At 38.8% G+C, this 22038-nt stretch overlaps 1 protein-coding gene across 5 annotated transcripts in view; it reads left to right on the forward strand.

Annotated features, from left to right (window-relative positions):
• The window catches only part of fgf13a (fibroblast growth factor 13a), a 198175-nt gene that overhangs the window by 170750 nt on the left and 5387 nt on the right, over positions 1 to 22038 (forward strand). For all 5 annotated transcript variants that reach the window (XM_057851045.1, XM_057851042.1, XM_057851044.1 and 2 more), the window contains 2 exons: positions 1227 to 1330; positions 16778 to 16976. In XM_057851045.1, the coding sequence (XP_057707028.1) occupies positions 1227 to 1330; positions 16778 to 16976 (303 nt within the window). The remainder of the gene's footprint in view (positions 1 to 1226; positions 1331 to 16777; positions 16977 to 22038) is intronic.

Consider the following 22038-nt stretch of genomic DNA (forward strand, 5'->3'; position numbering starts at 1 on the left):
TACACTGTTGGCTGCACGTCGGCCGTGAATAAACAACTACACTGTGACCCAGTTGTCATTTTCGAAGACGACAGGAGTAAGTCCATCTAACTAACTGACGACATGTTTTATTGAAGTTGCTAAGCCTGTCGCAATATGCAATGAGTCCATTTATCGCATGGTAAATAAAAATGGGGGCGGTCATTTTCATGGCTATGTTTCATCGCTGCACGCACGCGTGCTTGCATAAATTCATGCGTGCGTGCTGATGGCATATGAGACTCCAATTCCTTTCTCTTATCACGCGCTGTAGAATTAAAGTTCAGACGTACAAAATAAGAAAACACATCTATATCAAACACTGTAAACGTTAGCATTGCTACATTGAGGTGAATGGGGAAAAAAGAGCACCTACTTTACGCCTGCTATTAAACATTAGCAGTCTTCTCCAAAATGCAAACTTGCTGTTAAAAGGTTATACTTCAAACATGAAAAAATCACTGGTTAACAGTATTTGCAAACGGGGAAAAAAATGAAAAAAAATCTATTACTGACACCACATGCAATGACAAAAAGTGCGTTTTTGCGGAGTGTAAAGCCTCAGCTGTTTAGCGAACATTTCAAAATAAAAGCATGTCATGTTCGTCATGTAAATAACGATTTCTGGAGTTAATCCCACATACTTCAGAATTTAGATTCTACACTAACAATGCCTTTAAAATGACACCCTTTATGAAAAATCTGATTTGCAATTAATAATTATTATAATTAATATAATGCTATTATATATAGTGCTATATTATAATATTAATGCTAGGTATTTTTTTAAGAATTGTTTTGAATCATGTTGGAAAGGCGAAGTCAGAGTTTTGAATCGGTTTACATTCCATTCTTTTGCACTAGTTAATTCTATTAGCCTTTGAACTCATTGTTTATTTGGGACTTATTATTGTTATTTACGTTTTTATTTGTACTTTAATAAATAATTTAAGTGTTCCAAAATGTTTTTGTGAATTGATAAGCGTCAACAAAAATGTCATTGCTAAATTAGTAAAAAAAAATAATAATAAAATAAAAAAATTAATTTAATTATTAGATTAGTCGACTAATCGTAAAAATAGTCGACTGACTAATCGGGAGAAAATTAGTCGTTTGGGACAGCCCTAAAACTTAGTCAATGCATATTGATCTGAATTATTAATCCCATCACATGTGCTCTAATGGCTTTTTCTTATGTTTCTCTCCAGCCATGTTCAACCTTATTCCCGTGGGTCTGCGCGTGGTGGCCATCCAGGGGGTGCAGACCAAACTCTATCTGGCTATGAACAGTGAGGGCTTCCTGTACACGTCGGTGAGCAATTCACTTGAATTTGTGTCCATTGTCCAACTACTGCAACCACCTGTGTTCAAGGACAGCATACCTTGTATGTACACGTAAACATTTTTTCACAAAGTTGGGTTTATGGAGCCACCTGATTTAAACAGAACTTGTTTAAATGTTAATGAGTGTAGCTTCTGTTAGAAACAAAGTCGTATTTCACACTTTAAAAAAAAACAAACGGTCTGCTGTCAAGTTCCACCCCAGTCCATATTTTTAATTAAACGTGCGACCCTATGAATAAATCAGTTGCAGGCCACTGAGAAGCGCATCGGGCTGGCAGGAGGAGGACCCGTGGGGCACGCAGACTAGACACAAACATGCACTTGACAGACAATCCTTGTAGTCAAATTAGTAAAGATTGTTGTGCTCGACTAAAGGTCTCACTTGGCAGCGCCAATCCTTATTGAAACAAACAAGTTCATCCTATCTTGTTTTCTTTCTGTTTCCAGGAAATAATTGCCTCCGGGGGCTATGACCTTCTAACTCTTACGTGTAAATGTATTTACACACGGTGTACTTTAAATTTGCTTCGAGCAGTCATTCCATTAGAGTCACTTTAATTTAAAAGTTAAATGTTGTACAAGAAAAGCAATTAAAGACAAGCTACTGTAAACCATCTGTGAGCTGATGACACTACAGTACTTTTATGAATGGCTTTACGATTGTGAGCAATTGCTTGACAAATTAGCACAGCTAAGGGGAAAATATCACAGTAATTTGCTATACACTACACTATCTGAACCCCCTCCCACACATTTAGACTCTTTATTTATATGTCAGCGCTCCAGGAGATGGCATCTCCCACTGAGTGACATTCGATATTGTGTGCTGAGCATGTCCAATAAAAAAACATATGCAGCATTATTTAAGATTAATGAGATCAATACCTGTTTTTTAGGAAATTATGTGCACATTTATGTATTTCCTCTGGTTTTATTTAGTTTTTTTACTATGGAGAAGTGGTTGTTAACGCATTAAAATTTAAGTTTTCATACTGAGCACGCATTACCTGAAAGTAGGGGAACAGATCAACAACTGTACCATGCTTAAAACTGTTTTAAGCCTTTAGAGGGCAAGTGACTATTTTTGGTAATTAAAAAATAATAATGATCTTTATTCCTGTATTTTCTTACATATTAAATGTATATAATTTGGATAAATAAATAAATTGATGAATTAACAAAATGTTAATTAAAATGAAATTAATAAAATTTAAATAGTTAAAAAAAAAAAATAGACGGCCAAAGACATCCAATCCATTTTGACTTGGAGGTCTGGCAAACATTTGCTCTACCATTCAAAATAGATTGGACGTTTATCGCTGTCAATGACATCCGATGACATAAATGAGTGCTCTATAGAGGGATAATGTTTAATAAATTAAGTCACTGGCTGCCACTGATGGCAATAATCATCCAATCCTTTTTTTTTTTTAGCACATTTAAAAATGTATGATTGTTAGCTACCATTTGTGTGCATTCTATAGGTATGTTTGGCACATATAGTGCATACATTAAGTAAAAAGAAAGAGTGTGAGAGAACATGAGCAGTGACAAGAAGAGTGCTTGTGTGGGTGAGGCAGAATGCACCAGTGAAAATATATTCATCTATCAGCATCAATGTGTGGGTGAAGGAGCAGCAATTAATATGTATTTCACAATACTACCGTATTTTCTACATTTCTGTACTACTTTGGCAAAAGTGATATTAGGTTCCTATCATATTTCAATTATACCAACTGGCCGATGTTTCTGTCTCACATGAGAAATTGAGTGGAAGACACTCCAAACGGACGTGCAGTTAATGTGTTTGGCGTTACATTACTGAGTGGCTTACTATTTGGCAAAGCCCGCTTACTGTAAGTTTCATCCAGTCAGTTACAACTGTAAGCATTTGAATAAGTGGTAAATGTAAGGTTATTCCCTTTCTAGGACAAGTGATTGTTGTCGGTAATTAAAAAAAACATAGCGTAATAAGACCAAGCTTCCACATATGTGGACACCATATAAAAATATGATGTCCATGTACTAGTATGTGGATGCCAGGCCGGTTTACTCCCACATCCCAAAAAGATGCATGTTAGGTTAAAGGAGCACTCCAGATTGTCCATAGGTATGAGTGTGTGGGTGTATAGTTGTTTGTCTCATGCACTAGTATTGGCTGGCAACCAATTCAAGGTGTGCCATGACTCCTGCCCATAGTTAGTTGCTCCAGCACCCCCATGACCTTCGTGAGGATTGGCGGCATGGAAGATGAATGAATGAATATATATTGATGAATGAATAAAATGTTATAAAAACAAAATTAAAATTAATAGAAACAGAAATACACTCTGTCTATGGCCCCCAATAACATGCTAAAGTTGAAAAATAATAAATAACATTAATAATACAAAACAAAATAACATTTAATTATTTGATTTTATTCTAACTATTTTAAATTGGAGTAAACATTTCGAATAAATACAGAGAATTTTTCATGTTATCTTTTTATTCAAGCTATTTAAAAGATAACAAGCACTATAGCCCGGCTTTGCCTGGCACACTTCTGGGGACACCTGCCCCAATGGGAGAACAGTTTTTATCCAGCCATATAAGGCTTGATTGGCACGTTTTAAAGGTGCCGATTTAACTCCACAGTATCCTACTTCCACTTCATTGCCTTACTTTGACCTACATTCCAAAACACTTTTGAAAGTTGTCCTATTAATGATTTATTGATTGTCAATTTCTCGCTCTATTTGGGGACCCCAACAACGAATCTGCCAATTTCCATTAACTCTTTCACTCTCAGCCATTTTCACCAGAGCAAGGCCCTTCGCTCCCGGCCGTTTTTTCTGGATTTTGACTGATTTTGCAAGGCCCACAGAAAATTCTGTTCTATTGCTATATAAACTTTGAACCCACCAAAAGAAAGATTGGACTCTCTTCTTTCAGCAGAAAAAAAAGTAAGTTCGTATCTTTTTCCATTCTTTAGAAATCAGCATTAGAAAATAGCTTAGTTTGAGCAATTTTCCAATTTCTGATGAAAAAACGGAGAAAATGAGCTTTTTGTAAACGCATACATTTCAAACATAACTTTGACTTTAACAAAGCTATTTTTTGCATTAGTTACATCCCAAACATCTGAATAATGTTTTCCTTTTACAAAATACTATGAACACCCAGACAAATAGAGCTTTAGATAGAATAGTAACAATTTATTCACACACAACGACTGAGAGATGACGGTTTGTCGCCGAGATGACGCCGTTGTCGCCACGTCAGCTGTGTAAACTTTTCCCTCATCGTTGTCTGTCTCACAAAGATGGATTATTTTTGCATTTCTGCGGGGTCTGCTAGGCGAGCCGCTCCACGGGGGGTTTCACTTGTTTTGCATGATCGTCCAGCGCCTGGTGTCCCAGGCGTCCTCTCGTTGTTTTGTCCGGTCGGAGCGCCGCCTGGGCTCAATCCGCCAGCGCTTTGACAATGCTGGCCGGCCGTTCACTGCTGTTGAATCGGCTTGTCTAGTCTTCCAAAATGCGCTACTGCCCTCCAGTGGCCAGTTTTATTGCTTTAAAATTGGTTTGGAGCGTTTTTCTTTGTTTCTCAGATACAGCGGAAGCTATATATGCTTCTTGTAAAAAAAAAACGCAAAAGACGTATAAATACGGTTGTGGGACAGTTGAGCATTTAAAAATAAAACGTATTTATACGGTTCCGGGAGCAAATGAGTTAAAATCCATCATTCGGTTTAGCAGCAATCGGAATTTACTGCTTTTGGGATTTTGTCGATTGTATGCACTATTGAAAGCTCTGGAACCTTGGAACTTACTTGAAACACTATTGATGTTTCTCTCTATGCGTGTGTCAAATTTGGTTAAAATCGGGCCATTCCTTCTGTAGCTGATTTTTTCGATTCTTGATTTTCGATACTTATCAATACCGATATTGATGGATTCAATACAAAACCTACCTAAGAACACTCGCAGAAGCTTATACTGTAGTACAAATGCGTAGAATTTCAGGAAAATAGGGCCAGCCATTTCGGAGTCCATAGGGAACGAAGACATGCACACCCCCACGCACCCCGACACACACACACAGACAAAGTTCCATTCATAGATGTATATAAGTTTTAGATAAGAATAAAAACAAAAAAAATGAATAAGTCAGTATTTCTTTTTCATTGTTGGGCTTTTAATTTTAAAAAATGGTAATGTAGAAACAAAGTTTAAAATAAAATAAAAAATAATAATAAATAAGGGAATATTTACTTTATTTTTTCAGATATAGCCTATTTTATACTTTTTATTTAAAACAACACTATGTAACTTTTTAGTTCTGGTCGATTTTAGCGATCCCGGTGGACAAAAGCGGTAGTGTTTTGCCTTAAGGAAGACTGCGTTTCCCATGAGGACCAGCACACACCCGCACAATGTTGTGAAATCATGATCTCCCAGTCACCTGCAGATAGATTAAACAACACTTCTGTTTCCATTGGCTGTGTGAAGGATGAATAGTAATAAGGTAATGAATCCAGTTGTGGCTAACCAATAACATATGACGGTTGGCAACCGGCTGGCTTAGTGTGGCTAACCCGCCCACCAGACTCAACTTGTCAGCGCTGAGGAGTTCGATTGGGGGGGCAATGTTTATTCTTTAGTATCCTTTTCCATGGTGGCTGAGTGGTTAGCACATCCGCCTCACAGTTCTGAGATCAAGGGTTCAATCCCAGCCCCAAAAACATGCATGGTAGGCTGATTGAATGCTCTATATCAGGGGTGCCCAGGTCCGGTCCTTGAGAGCCCCTGTCCAGCTTGTTTTCCATGTCTCCCTCCTTTAACACACCTGAATCAAATGATCAGCTCTGCAGGAGCCTCATAATGATCCTGAATCAAATGATCAGCTCTGCAGGAGCCTCATAATGATCCTGATTATTTTGATTCAGGAGGGAGACACGGAAAACGAGCTGGATAGGGTAGGGGCCCTCGAGGACCGGACTTGGGCACCCCTGTTCTAAATTGTCCGTAGGTATGAGTGTCTGCGTGAATGGTTATATGTCTCATTGTGCCCTGCGACTGGCTGGCAACCAGTTCAGGGTGTACCCTGCCTTCTGCCCGTAGTTAGCTGGAATAGGTTCCAGCACCTCCGCTGAGACAAAGCGGCATGGACAATGAATGAATGAACCCTTTTATCATGGTAGCATTTTTTCCCCCTCAGACAAAACTTTTTGTCTCTTTTGTTGCTCTGCCATCTTTGCAGAATTTGGACGAAAGCGTTTGCATAGACTTCCGTCTTCATAATAAATGGGGTAAAGGGGAAGTGACGTTAGCTGTAAAGCAGTCTGCACATTTGTGTTTTTTTTTGTGTGTGGCAGGGTTCCTGCCACCCTCTGCAGAATTATTAGTACAATGTTAGAATTCTCATAACCGAATCGTCATTAATACCCTGCTGACCCACTTGTTTACTGCTTATTATGCGACGTTAACTTCATTATCCTATTATCTTGCTATATCATCAATACTCCATTCTAGTCTTTCGTGCATAGGTAATTGCTTACAGAGGTTAGTGGTCAAAAGGCACTAAAAAATGAATATATTTTAGAAATAACCGAATCACCATTAAAACCAAGGCGACCCACGTGTTTACTACTCATCATGCGACGTTAACTTCCTTACGCTATTATCTCGCAATATCATCAATATTCCAATCTAGTCTTTCGTGTATACAGTATGTAATTGCTTACAGAGGTTAGCGTCAAAAGGCACTATAAAATGACTATACTTTAGAAGTATCACTCACCTTCAAGAACAATAATTGCAGCAACGGCGTCGTAGTCAAAAAGGAAAATCCACTCAACAAAAGTTTGACATGTGATCACCCCTGGAGGAGGACGGTTGCCGTGCGCGTGCTCAGTAGCGCTTTGATTATCAGTTCAACTGGGATACCCATTTGTCAGTACACCGGTGAAAGCGACACAGACCCCCTCAAGATAGAGAAGAAGTGTCATTCAACTAGCTGTCACTGGATGTATCATCACAAATGTTGAAAATCAATGGGTGAAAAGTTGCCTAGTGTTGCTTTAAGAAACGAGACCTCTGATCATGTGCATCCCAGTGGAAAACAATCACAGAATTTCTTTTTTTTTTCAATGGGTGAAAAGTTGCCTAGTGTTGCTTTAAGAAATGAGACCTCTGATCATGTGCTTCCCAGTGGAAAACAATCACAGAATTTCTTTTTTTTTCAATGTTTAAAAGTGGAGAAAAAAATAAATAGAAGCCAATGTTTCCCAGAAGCCAAAAGAGCAGCCGTTGTCAGACATTTTTAAATGCCAGCGCTATTTTAGCCAATCAAATGTGACTATTAGATTACCCCCACCTACTCGTCACGCATTGGCGACCCCCTCGGCTAATGGAGAAATAAGCTATAATGAAGCAAGGAAGTGAAGCAGACTTTGTCTGAATTTCAGAAAAATACAGTAGGGAAAATTAGTATTTAGTCAGCCACCAACTGTGCAAGTTCTCCTACTTGAAAAGATAGAGGCCTGTAATTGTCAACATGGGTAAACCTCTACCATGAGAGACAGGATGTAGAAAAGGAAAACAAAAACTGAAAATCACCGTTTGATTTTTGAAGAATTTATTTCCAAATTAGAGTGGAAAAGAGTGGATTTCTGGCTGTCAAAGAGGTCTAACTTCTTCTAACGAGGTCTAACAAGGCTCCACTCGTTACCTGTATTAATGGCACCTGTTTTAACTCATTATTCTTATAAAAGACACCTGTCCACAAATCAGTCAGTCACACTCCAAACTCTACTATGGCCAAGACCAAAGAGCTGTCGAAGGACACCAGAGACAAAATTGTAGACCTGCACCAGGCTGGGAAGACTGAATCTGCAATAGGTAAAACGCTTGGTGTAAAAAAATCAACTGTTAGAGCAATTATTAGAAAATTGAAGATATACAAGACCACAGATAATCTCCATGCAAGATCTCACCTCGTGGCGTCAAAATGATAACAAGAACGGTGAGCAAGAATCCCAGAACCACACGGGGGGACCTAGTGAATGAGCTACAGAGAGCTGGGACCACAGTAACAAAGGCTACTATCAGTAACACTGCGCCGCCAGGGACTCAAATCCTGCACTGCCAGACGTGTCCCCCCTGCTGAAACCAGGACACGTCCAGGCCCGTCTGCGGTTCGCTAGAGAGCATTTGGATGATCCAGAAGAGGACTGGGAGAATGTGTTATGGTCAGATGAAACCAAAATAGAACTTTTGGGTAGAAACACAGGTTCTCGTGTTTGGAGGAGAAAGAATATTGAATTGCATCCGAAGAACACCATACTCACTGTGAAGCATGACGGTGGACATCATGCTTTGGGGCTGTTTTTCTGAAAAGGGACCAGGATGACTGATCTGTGTAAAGGAAAGTATGAATGGGGCCATGTATCAAGAGGTTTTGAGTGAAAATCTCCTTCCATCAGCAAGGGCATTGAAGATGAGACGTGGCTGGGTCTTTCAGCATGACAATGATCCCAAACGCACAGCCAGGGCAACAAAGCAGTGGCTTCGTAGGAAGCATTTCAAGGTCCTGGAGTGGCCTAGCCAGTCTCCAGATCTCAACCCCATAGAAAATCTATGGAGGGAGTTGAAAGTCCGTGTTGCCCAACGACAGCCCCAAAACATCATTGCTCTAGAGGAGATCTGCATGGAGGAATGGGCCAAAATACCAGCAGCAGTGTGTGAAAAGCTTGTGAAGAGTTACAGAAAAGGTTTGGCCTCCATTATTGCCAACAAAAGGTACATAACAAAGTACTGAGATGAACTTTTGGTATTGACCAAATACTTATTTTATTTTCACCATGATTTGCAAATAAATTCTTAAAAATCAAACAATGTGATTTTCAGGGGTTTTTTCCACATTCTGTCTCTCATGGTTGAGGTTTACCCATGTTGACAATTACAGGCCTCTCTAAAATTTTCAAGTGGGAAAACTTATTTTTTCAATTAGTGGTTGACTAAATACTTATTTGCCCCACTGTACTGTATTAAACTGGTGCAGAAACTATAAAGAGTGTGTGCCTATTTTCATAGCTACTTTTTACCTTTTTCGAGTGTTTCAGTGTTTATTTGCTGTACCAGTGTTGTGTGACGTCACAGGCATCAAACAATGGCTGTGCTTGTAAGGAGTGTCAATTTTTGTGTTTAATTTTTTTTTCCTCCATTATCAGTGGTCTAAGAAATGTGCAATTTGCATATTGAAATACTTTGTGCAAGTGTTTCACATGAAGGTCATTTATAGTAGGATTTGCCTATAGCTTTAAATGAGTGCTGTATAAACGGTTATTTTCAACTAATTTTGCTTGCATTCAACTTTGCCGTGATTTATACAGTCACCTTTTGAAATGTTTACCTTCCTAAGCAACTGAATACATTCACTTTTTCCTACACAATGAAACCTCATTCCAGTGTACAGTATCGTTAGAATGGCATAAATACAACATCCAGCCTTAGTTCCAAAACAAATAGTACATGATTTTGTGTTTGAGTAGTCTGGCCCTGTGTTTCCATCCCGTTAAATATGTGCTTTGCTCACATCCATGCGTTTTCAACCATGCAAGCTCAATACCTTTAGTAAATAACCATTGCTGTCACGTTCTAGTCCAGTGAGCTGTGTCATTTATGCGTGTGTTGGCTTGAATGTGTATTGCGGATATGTGGCTACTTTTTTTTGTTTTGTTTTGTTTTCTCATCACACTTTCCTTCTAATCCACCACACTCCAGACAGGGAATTGGGGAAAAATAAAACAGACCTAGGCAGCCTAATCTTTGGCTGTTTGTCGAGAATTGCACACAGTGCTGATTCCAGTGGTTTGATTGGTGTCATTTTATCCTGGATAAGGCAGCCGAATTCACATGGGGCGTCGCTCGTCATTGATTTGGCTCGCGTTACGAAAGATCAGCCACTAGCCGATATCTCTTCCAAGGAGATTTCCTTCTGCTGATTGGCTCAGGAAAACATTAGCGGGTGGTGATTATTCCCCAGAAGCCGACATAACACAATCTTGGAGTGGATTATAATTGATAGTGTTTTCTTGACAGACCACTGCATCCACTTAACAGTTGCCTGCTAAATGCTAATTGCGTGTTAGAGTAGAGCAAGAAAAGCAAAAGAAACTGAAACTGATATTGTAATTGGCTTAGTGTGAGTCATACTATAAGTCTGCTGTGGGGTGTTGATGACAAAGAGCCACTGTTTCGGAAGCATCTGTAATGATTTTAAAAAATAAGAATAGCATACCATGATTGGTAAGTGAAGTAGCAGTAGCTAAAAACAAATTATTTGAAAGTCCTGAGTGCTTATTCAGTTCTGTGAACAAAACTCTATAAGTTGTGTGAACTACCTTTTTCATAAAGTCAGCTTAATACTAACACATAATAGGAAACCCCAGTCAGGCTAGCCAATACCATCAGTGTCACAGTCTTTAGGTAACAGATATTTGAACAGAAACGTCTGGTGCAACACCTGTGAACCAATAATATAGCTAATGTATACTCTAACGCAAGTAGTCATTATTCCATGTAAAAATGACTAATATTAGCTACTGGAATTTTGTGTGGGGCATAGTGCTCTAAATGATTTCCATGAAACAGAAAAAGTTTTCGGACTTGATAGAAATTTGGTAGCTTTTTATTATTTAATATTATACATTTATTATATATACTCATTGGCCGCCATTGACAGCACTAGACATCTAATTCATTTTGACTGGGATAGGTTTGCAGCAAATAATCACTACCAGCCTCCCTGTCTCTGTCTTTCTGCCTGTCTCTGTCTTTCTAAGAAAAGAAATGGGAATTCCCTCTTGGTGTGATTTTGGTCCCTCTTTGTGTCAGTCAGAGCAAGTGTGTCGCCCTCAAAAGGGCACAACTTGCCATCAGCTCTTTCTGGCATCAGTTGGACCTGGATATGGATCTGTTTATCAGTTGGCTCCTTTTTTTTTTCCTCCACACTGAATGCAACCAGCCAAATCCACATAAGCTAATTACTAGCAGTAGAGCGGCGTTTCTGGCTCGAGAGCAGAGCAACCTTTCTTTGCTTTGCTTCCAATCTACGCTCATGCGTGACCAAGAAGGATGTAACCAGGAATCTCAAAGAGCAACGGGGCTGCGCCAGAATTTGATTGTTTTGAGGAACAATGGCAGTATTATTGACAGCCAATATACAGTAGCATTAACCGATACCTAAACAATTCTATCTGATGCAAAGTCGTGGCTACCAACTCTGAAATTAGTTACAGATATTACTGATGCTATAAAACAAAAATAAGTAGCGTATTCTCTGGACTGGATGGATGTACGGACGGACGGCTTGCCGTCTACTCATGGGGTCTGCGGATCACGGTCCACGACCAGACCACGGCAGACCTCTCTGGGGACCCAGTGCAAATGGCACTTTTCAAAGAAACAAGAAAGGGAAAAAAAAACATAACATATACTATATATTAACATATAACATTTGTATGAATCGCCGATCTATCACTATGCACTACTATTCTATCGCTAAATTCTGCGTACTTTTTAGTCAAATATCTTCCATGTTCCCACTTCTGTTGTCATCTCCATGACAACGATGTGCTGATTGACTGAGAGAGCCTGCATGGATGCGCTGATTGGCTGAGAGAGCCTGCATGCTGCTAGCTAGCATGGACAGACCGCAGCAGTATGAAACACGAGTCACACACTTTGCAATCTGTAACCAAATCTAACAAAATTTCATGCTCAAAGTTGACCAAGATAAGAAAAGTGGACAACGAAAATCGCCATTTCAATGAGGAATGGACTGACAAATATGCGTCCATTTTACCAACTGCAAGTACCAAACCTATGTGCTTAATATGCTTAAAGACAACTCCGGTGTTAAAATTGAAAATGTGAAACTCCATTATGTTAAAGAGCACAGCTCTTTTGAAGAGAAAATTCCTCCTACCTCAGAATTGAGAAGGCAAGAAATTAACAGGTTGAGCAGTCCTATCAAGAGTCAAGCAAGGTTATTGTTGAATCTATGACACAACAACAAATTGCAACAGAGTGCTCACTCAGAGTGTCGTGGGTGTTGGCCAAACATGAGGAAGCCGTTCTCTGATGGAGAAATAATAAAAGAGTGCATGACTGAAGTGATGGCAGCAATGTTCGAAGGAAAAGAAAAGGAGAAAATGATAACAAAAGTCAAACAAATCTCACTCCCAAATTCATCAACCACAAGACGCACTGAAGTACTGGCTGATGATGTGAGTAAACAGCTTTGTGACCCCCAAATGCCATTTCTCTCATTGAGCAGTGTTTTACAGTTAAAGTTACTGTCAGTAATTATTTTTTTGCACCTTAATGACAGAGCTTGCCATTTATGTTCTGTGCATGTGAACATGTACTGTACTACTTGCACGTTTTCTTTTTTGTCCAGCAGTGTTTTACAGTTACAAAATGTACTGTCAATAGTTATTGTTTGCACCTTAATGACAGATCTTGTCAATTATTTAGTGTACATGTGTAAACATTGTACTTGCATGTTGTTATTTTTTGTATTTTTATTTTAAGTCAAGAAAATGTTTTGTCAATGTATTTTTATTTAATCAGAACGTGCATTGTATTTTTGTTTGGTAAAAAGAAAACCACCTTTACCACCTTCGACCTGCCTTGTACTTGACGGACATTAATAAATGGACCCATGCTTGTATGAAAAAAACAATTATGGACCTTCAAGATTTATATTTGAGGACCACTGCTCTACTCAGAGTTGGTGGAGTTGTTCAGAAGTGATACCGAAGATGAAGACTTTAATGGATTTCATTGTGAATGACAGTGAGCTCAAGAGTTTCACGAACAATTTATGTTGTGTTGTTTAAGCTTTGGTTTAAGCCTTGGTCTCACTTAAAATCAACCCCTAAAAATTCCAGATTCGCTGCTTTTCTGACATTTTTCCCCTTCTTCAATGTGCATTTTTTTTCCTTTGTGCAACTTATCCAAAAAACACAATAATCAAGTTGTACATAACATAAGTTTAGCTTTAATCATCTGCAAGATAAAAATCAGATCTAAGTAAGCTATTATTTATTTCTTTATTTCAAGTTTTTGTATAGATTGGAATTGACATGTGACGGTCTAAAGAATCACATTAAGTTCAAGTTAATCATTACCAAAAGCTATATTCCTCCCAAACACGTTCTTTACATGAATTGTTCCTTCTGCTTTGCTCCCCTACTAGAGCTTGTCCAAAGTCTTTAGACACAGATGATCTCCTGGGGTGCTGTATGATGGCAGTGCTGTTAATACCCACTCTGTAGGGCAACTTCTATACTCTACTCTTGCTTATAAATTATGAAGTGGTCTGTTTTTGTGTGACTGTAATACCACTGGTGCTGAAGCTTGGCAACGCTAACTAAGACAGTGAAAGCATCAGATTTAAAAAAAATATATATACAAGCGTTTTGTTGCTGCAAGGTACTCGAGAGCTAGATTTTGGCGAGAACCATACTGCGCAAAAGCGGGGTCCTCCTGAGAGTGCATGCTGAAAAAGCACATTAAAAAGTACCTGATTCATTTGTTGATTGTCTTGTCTTGTGTTTTCCAAGACCTTCAGTAAATTCAATCAGACTATCTATTCATACGTGTATTTTATGGCACTAATTAATATATTTTTTGGGAGTAGTAAACAGAGCAAATTTCGAGATGTAACGACCTGAGGCAAAACCATTTATGGGGCCTTTGAAATTTGAAATTCCCCAAGTATTGTACTTTTTTTTTAATACAGTTTAGGCCACTGTGTCCTGTTTTTGAAATCTGTTCCCATTAACTGACAGCCTAAGTTCTATAAAGTTGTTTACAGTGCCTTGCAAAAGTATTCGGCCCCCTTGAACCTTGCAACCTTTCGCCACATTTCAGGCTTCAAACATAAAGATATAAAATTTTAATTTTTTGTCAAGAATCAACAACAAGTGGGACACAATCGTGAAGTGGAACAACATTTATTGGATAATTTAAACTTTTTTAACAAATAAAAAACTGAAAAGTGGGGCGTGCAATATTATTCAGCCCCCTTGCATTAATACTTTGTAGCGCCACCTTTTGCTCCAATTACAGCTGCAAGTCGCTTGGGGTATGTTTCTATCAGTTTTGCACATCGGGAGACTGACATTCTTGCCCATTCTTCCTTGCAAAACAGCTCGAGCTCAGTGAGGTTGGATGGAGAGTGTTTGTGAACAGCAGTCTTCAGCTCTTTCCACAGATTCTCGATTGGATTCAGGTCTGGACTTTGACTTGGCCATTCTAAGACCTGGATACGTTTATTTTTTAACCATTCCATTGTAGATTTGGCTTTATGTTTTGGATCATTGTCCTGTTGGAAGATAAATCTCCGTCCCAGTCTCAGGTCTTGTGCAGATACCAACAGGTTTTCGTCCAGAATGTTCCTGTATTTGGCTGCATCCATCTTCCCGTCAATTTTAACCATCTTCCCTGTCCCTGCTGAAGAAAAGCAGGCCCAAACCATGATGCTGCCACCACCATGTTTGACAGTGGGGATGGTGTGTTCAGGGTGATGAGCTGTGTTGCTTTTATGCCAAACATATCATTTTGCATTGTGGCCAAAAAGTTCAATTTTGGTTTCATCTGACCAGAGCACCTTCATCCACATGTTTGGTGTGTCTCCCAGGTGGCTTGTGGCAAACTTTAAACGAGACTTTTTATGGATATCTTTGAGAAATGGCTTTCTTCTTGCCACTCTTCCATAAAGGCCAGATTTGTGCAGTGTACGACTGATTGTTGTCCTATGGACAGACTCTCCCACCTCAGCTGTAAATGGTAAATGGTAAATGGTGTTACACTTATATAGCGCTTTTCCACCTTTCAAGGCGCTCAAAGCGCTTTACACTATCGCGCCGTAGATCTCTGCAGTTCATCCAGAGTGATCATGGGCCTCTTGGCTGCATCTCTGATCAGTTTTCTCCTTGTTTGAGAAGAAAGTTTGGAAGGACGGCCGGGTCTTGGTAGATTTGCAGTGGTCTGATGCTCCTTCCATTTCAATATGATGGCTTGCACAGTGCTCCTTGAGATGTTTAAAGCTTGGGAAATCTTTTTGTATCCAAATCCGGCTTTAAACTTCTCCACAACAGTATCTCGGACCTGCCTGGTGTGTTCCTTGGTTTTCATAATGCTCTCTGCACTTTAAACAGAACCCTGAGACTATCACAGAGCAGGTGCATTTATACGGAGACTTGATTACACACAGGTGGATTCTTTTTATCATCATCGGTCATTTAGGACAACATTGGATCATTCAGAGATCCTCACTGAACTTCTGGAGTGAGTTTGCTGCACTGAAAGTAAAGGGGCCGAATAATATTGCACGCCCCACTTTTCAGTTTTTTATTTGTTAAAAAAGTTTAAATTATCCGATAAATGTTGTTCCACTTCACGATTGTGTCCCACTTGTTGTTGATTCTTGACAAAAAAATTAAATTTCATATCTTTATGTTTGAAGCCTGAAATGTGGCGAAAGGTTGCAAGATTCAAGGGGGCCGAATACTTTTGCAAGGCACTGTATATGTTCCACATATATGAATAATTATCACCAAGTATTTTCTTACATTGTGTATCCTCAACTAATTAGGATTAGATTAATTACTTAAAATCCTTCAAATGACTAAATCACCGCAATGTCTTTTCAGTGTTCCGGAACATTCATCAACATTGAACTTACTTTACCATTTCTTTTGCTTAAATAGCATTTTTTCTGCTTTGTCATGAATCAGTTCTGCACATGGAGAGTAAGAAAAGGGATACAAATTATATTAGAAAGCATTTAAGGTTTTTTTTTTAAATCCTTGAATTATAAAAAACAACATAATTTCTTTAAATAGACTATATAAAATATATATTTTTTTTTTAGATGTTTCAAAGTCTCCTGAAATCTTTTGGTTTTAAGTTTTTTGTCCTGTCATGCATTCAACCTAAGAGGTCCATATTCGGAAATATGATAAAAGCAACACCTGTAATTACTATCCAAAGTAAAGTTTGGGTTTGGAAGGAGACATGGAAATGCCTTATCAAGATAAATGATCCTAATCTGAAATTCACTGGTCCTGAATCATAATGAAGAAGCCATGAATAATTAACAGCTTGGAGCAAAATGAGAATATGGTCATTATCTCCACTGTATGTTTTATTAATGCTCATCTGTGTCATTTGCGTTGTCTGTGCTTCAACGTTCTACATTATTCTCTGCAATGTATAAAGATATTCAAGAGGCAATAGCTTTAATGTCAACGTGTGTGCCTGTTGTATGATGTTGCACAATTCAATGCACTCTCAATTGATTGCTTTTCAGCTATTTGTGCTTCTACAGGCTGGTAAATTGTGCCGCTTTTCCCCTCCAGGAACACTTCACGCCGGAATGCAAATTCAAGGAGTCAGTGTTCGAGAACTACTATGTGACGTACTCCTCCATGATATACCGCCAGCAGCAGTCAGGCAGGGGCTGGTACCTCGGTCTGAACAAGGAGGGAGAAATAATGAAGGGCAACCATGTCAAGAAGAACAAGCCGGCAGCCCACTTCCTTCCAAAACCTCTAAAGGGTGAGAACATCTGCTTGTACTTTGTTTTGTCAGAGCTAAGTGTATCATGAAAATGAATTAATTTCCCATCAATCACAGTCTTCGTTGAAAGTCAAATTGTAAGACTGTAGTTGTACAACTATGTATACTAAAAACATCCAATAGTTTCCTCACACAGTGTTTGTCACAATGCTAATCAAACAAATCACACTGAAAAGTTAATTTGTAACGTGACACAAGATGGTCCAGAGCACTACTTATGTCAAACGGAAGCTCCACAAAACTTGCTTCAACATAGTTTATTGGCATAAGTATGCACCAGCATAATTAATAAAATAAAAAAATACCGACTGATGTAGGGTTTCTTAATTTGCTTAATGGTCGAGAAGCCCACAATGTTTTGAGGGAAACAAGTTGACAAGAATTTTGAAATTATGCCTATTATTTGTTATCATAAATCATGCATTAACATTTTTTTTCAACATAGTCTTTTAAAAAAAAGGCAGTCTTGAAATAGTTTTAAAAAACAAACAAAAATACAATGCACTTCAGTGCAATGGCAGAGAGCTGGGACAGGTTTGTTCACATATTAACCATAAGATGTCGCCATTACGCTCTTAACTGCATTACCAAACATATTCAGAATGCCGTTAAAATATGCACAATATGCAGAAAGTACATAAGCTTATCCACTTTCATTTTTAGTATTGTTTTAGCCCTTGGGTGTTGGAGACAGCCCGCCAGGCTTATAAAGCACCGGGGGAAACCCTCCTCGAGAATATGCCGAGATTCACATTTAGAGAGGGACAAAACCTACTGGACAAACTTGAAGCAACACTGAATAATTTTTGCGATGAAATGATATATTAAGCTACAACAAAAATTATAAATGCACGTGCAATGTCAACAATATCTCAAATACCTATACTACCAAAAATTACGATAATAACAGATTAGATAAATCCCCATCAGTCAACTATATAGTAAAGTGAGGTGGATTTATATCCCTCGGTTTATTTATGCCACAACTGAATAAATAAAACAACGTACTGTATGTTCCATCACAAAATCATCAAGAAACGTACATGTTGATTGAATGACCTCCTTTTGTCTAAAGCCCAAAGGTTGTCTGATTGGTGAGGACGTGGGTCATAAATCAACCACTACATCCCTCTGACATAAGCAGGCCTGTTACCCTCACTCTAAAGGTTAAATGACTTTGTGATGCTGCTTCCAGGTCTGTGGCTTTGGCCAATCTCTTCTGGTTGACCTCTCATTAGAAATCCACGTGTGTGCCACTTGAGACCTCTGTAATAGCTTCTCACTTTCATTTAACCCGTCATCCAGGGGGTCTCAAATACACTTAGGGATCAATAGCTACACAATGATTGCCTTGCTTTAGTCTGAGAGAGGACGGCGTAAAGAAAAAAAACACAATAAGGTGAGAGGAACGCATGAAGGACTTGCTGCCTTTCCATGCAATTTAAAATTCTAATCTTCAACAAAAAGATGTAATGTATATTTGTGTTTGTTTCGGTAAAACAAATGGAATTCCTGATAGTCATTGTAGTTTGTGAACAGTCTAACAAGAGAAACAAGCACAAAACGGTATTTGTGACAGGAGCTGATAAAGATTCTGTGGCCATGCTGTTTCAGGGCACCAATTAATGAAGAATAGTTAGTGGCAGCATCCCCTCGAGATATTGCTCTTCTCTTCCACCTCTTGTTCTGGTTCCACTTATATGGGGCTCAGTTTGGATGAAGCAATGCAGCTCCTTTTATTTTGTCCTTTATCAGAACAACCATGTTACAGATAATTTGAATGGCCACCTGCAGAATATAAACTCAGTCACTGCCAATGACATTTATTGACATCAAATCCATTTAAACTGTGATGGCTTGTGTTGAGTGATGGCGTTTAACTTCCATTGACAGCGATACACATCCAATCCGATTTGACTCCCAATCCAAATGGATTGGGTGTCTAGAGCCATCATTGGCACCCGATGAATTCAACAAACTTGACAATCTACAGTAATAAAGACTTTTTCTGGTCTTTAGTAATTAGTAGAAAATGGGTTAGTTTTCCCAAAACATTCTTTTGTGATTAAAAAAAACAAGTGGGGAAGGAGCATTTTGTGAAAGGAATCATCAAGGCAAAATTATCAGTTTTTTGAAAATAAATATAGAGCTACTAAGACATGCACCGTCAGCAGCACTGACTCACCAAATGGCATGAGATGAACCCCAGTTGCTGTTTTTACATTGCATTCCTCATTCACTCCATGAATTGCATCATCGTGACACTGTTGGAGTGTTAAGAGCCAGTACTTTTCCAACTTTCAACGTGTTAGTATTTCTTGTCCTCGTGGTCGACAGCCAAGCAGAGATTCAACCTCTTTTCACCCTACTTCAAAAAATATACTAGTATGCTGATCTCAAATCCATTGTGATGCAACACTGCCATCTTTGGGGAAATGTTTGTCTTTACAGTGGTTAACAAACTTGGATTTCACAGACAAACGGGCAAGACATTCATACATACTAATCTCAAAAAAACGCTCTTGATCAATATATACTCAAATGGCAGCCGTACAGCCGTATTCCAGTTGACGAATATAAACGTCCATTTCAAAATGAGCTGAATGGTCATTATGATTTATGCTGTTTCTACATTGTCAATGTTTTTTGAACAAAATAATAAGAGTTGTGTTTGTGTGGCAAGTTGTCACCATTTTACCTCTGCTATAGCTAATGAGGGAGTGCATCCATTGTCAGTCCTAACAAAAAATGTCTACATTGGATCACTGTGCCAACCCAAAAATGCTGGGCTAAGTAAAGTGCGCAAAGGAGTGCGTCTGCTGTTTCCGCCTTGGCCTCCCTCTGGGATAAACATCAAATAGTATTTCAGGCAGAAGGATGACAACATCCTGAAACCAAATACTGCGGACCTCAAGATTACAGCGATTTGGTCTGAAGTGGCTGCTGAGATGCAAATTGGGCAAATGCTGCAAACACAGCAGAGGCAAAGCACATGCAAGTGCTGAATTTGTAATGCCAAGCTGTGAATATAGGATTTGTTTTTAAGTGCAGCACCAACTTGATCTGCTGTGACGTCTTGATTCAGCACTTTGCGGCAAGTCAGCCCGTGCAGGACCTGCTCTGAGCTCATTGCTTGGATTTCTGCACAGACATTATGATTCATTTTATGAATCATAGGAGTTTGTATTCATGTGAAGTAATCTTGTTGTTGTTTTTTTTAAATCGGCCGTTACCAGATGTTTAAATTTAGTTTGGGTTTAGAGTAGCATTGTCAATTTAAGTATGGTTTTGCCTGAACTTTTGTTTTGGGATAGGATTAGTTTTGGTTTAAAATTTAGAGTGTAGGGTTAAGAATACCGTAATTTCCCGAATGTAACGCGTACTTTTTTCCCCCAAAATCAACTTGTAAAATCATGGTGGAGGATGGGGATGGAGACAGAAATATATATATTATATGTATATATATAAAGACCGATTTTTTTTTTTTTTTTTTTTTTTTAATTGACACGGCCATGTTGTGTTGAAGAAACGTATGCGGCGATCCATTGCCGACCATTACCGTTCGTGACGTCACCATTTTGTTTCGGTAATCCTTCACTCTGATTGGTCGAATGAGTTTGTCTTGGATAAATTCTATTTTTTCCACTCTTCATAAAGCACAGAATTTAGTTTCTCATTTATGTCAACGTTTATTGCAGCTCTGCAACTTGGACCATAACAAACGTAACACAACACAGACTTTCTGTGTCCGTCAACTATATTTGTCCCTCGGGAAACTGAAACCCATATAACAATAGTTCCTATTGTCACAGTCTAGTGTACAGCGATGCGCTTTCCGATTTCCAACATAAATCCTCAGTTTTATTTTACTGTATCAATCCATGGAAGAAACATTTATTTATCATGATGAAACGAGCAAGTTATACAGCAGCCTTTAAAAGAAAAGTCACATCTTTTTTGTTTTCTCCTTGATTCTGGTAAGTTGAAGAAGTTGTCAGATCATATTCTTACGTTACATATTGTCAGTTTACGGTAATGTTTTGAACTACCATTGCGCTATGCTGGTGCTGTGTTTCACCAGTCAGTAAAATGACATTACTGTATCTGTACACAAGCTCTGTTTTCTTGTATTCTTCTATTTATTGGTGCTAAAATTAGGGTGCACGTTATACACGGATACAATAATTTTCCCTAGGTTTTACAAGTAAATTCGGGGTGCACGTTATACACGGGTGCGCCTTATATTCGGGAAATTACGGTAGGTTTTTTTGTTTTTTTTTAATGTATGCTTTTGGTCTGGGTTAAGATATTAGTTTGGGTTACGGTTTGTGCTATGGGTTTAGGGTTAGGGATTTTGATTTAGACTTTAGTTTGATGCTAGGGCTTAGTTTAGAGAGTTGTTTTCAATTATTTTTCTATTGCAATCGCCCGCCCTCCTCAATGCATATGTCTATAATATTGTAAGATTGTTGGCAATATTAATCATGCTTTTGCTTAAAACAAACTCACTTTTTCCTAGTCTCCCGCGTAGTCTCAGGCTAGTTTCATACCACAATTCTTAATGCAAGAATCTGATTTTTTCGTGTTTCTCCGACTCAAGTGAGGCATTAACTTGACGGTCACTTTCGTTTTTGGTTTAAATCCGAGGTGGGCCACATTTTTCCAGAATGTGGCGGTGGTCTGACCTGTCAAGTCTCCCAAATCGGAATTCATGCAGCAATTACATCTGCAAAGAGCGCTACGGTAGTGTTGCAGCTGTGCATTAGCGTTGGCGCCTAGCTTGAACGCGGTTTCTGGGGCGAGGGATGGGCTTGACAACAGTCATAAAAAAATAAAATGGGTTGAGGATAAGCTTGATAATGCTCAGTTTTCTTTCTGCTCCAAAAGAGCAGTATTTCAAGATTGCTTACACGGCCGGGAGTCGGGGCAAACTGTCAGTATGTGTGTATGTGCGTCATGTGAAGTCATTTGTTTTGATGCTCCTGCGCATGCGGGTCGGTTTCTTCAGCGCATCTCGGACTGCGAATTAGTGCGCATGCGT

This window comes from Corythoichthys intestinalis, chromosome 11, assembly GCF_030265065.1.
Source record: "Corythoichthys intestinalis isolate RoL2023-P3 chromosome 11, ASM3026506v1, whole genome shotgun sequence".
In the NCBI taxonomy this organism is placed as follows: Eukaryota; Metazoa; Chordata; class Actinopteri; order Syngnathiformes; family Syngnathidae; genus Corythoichthys; species Corythoichthys intestinalis.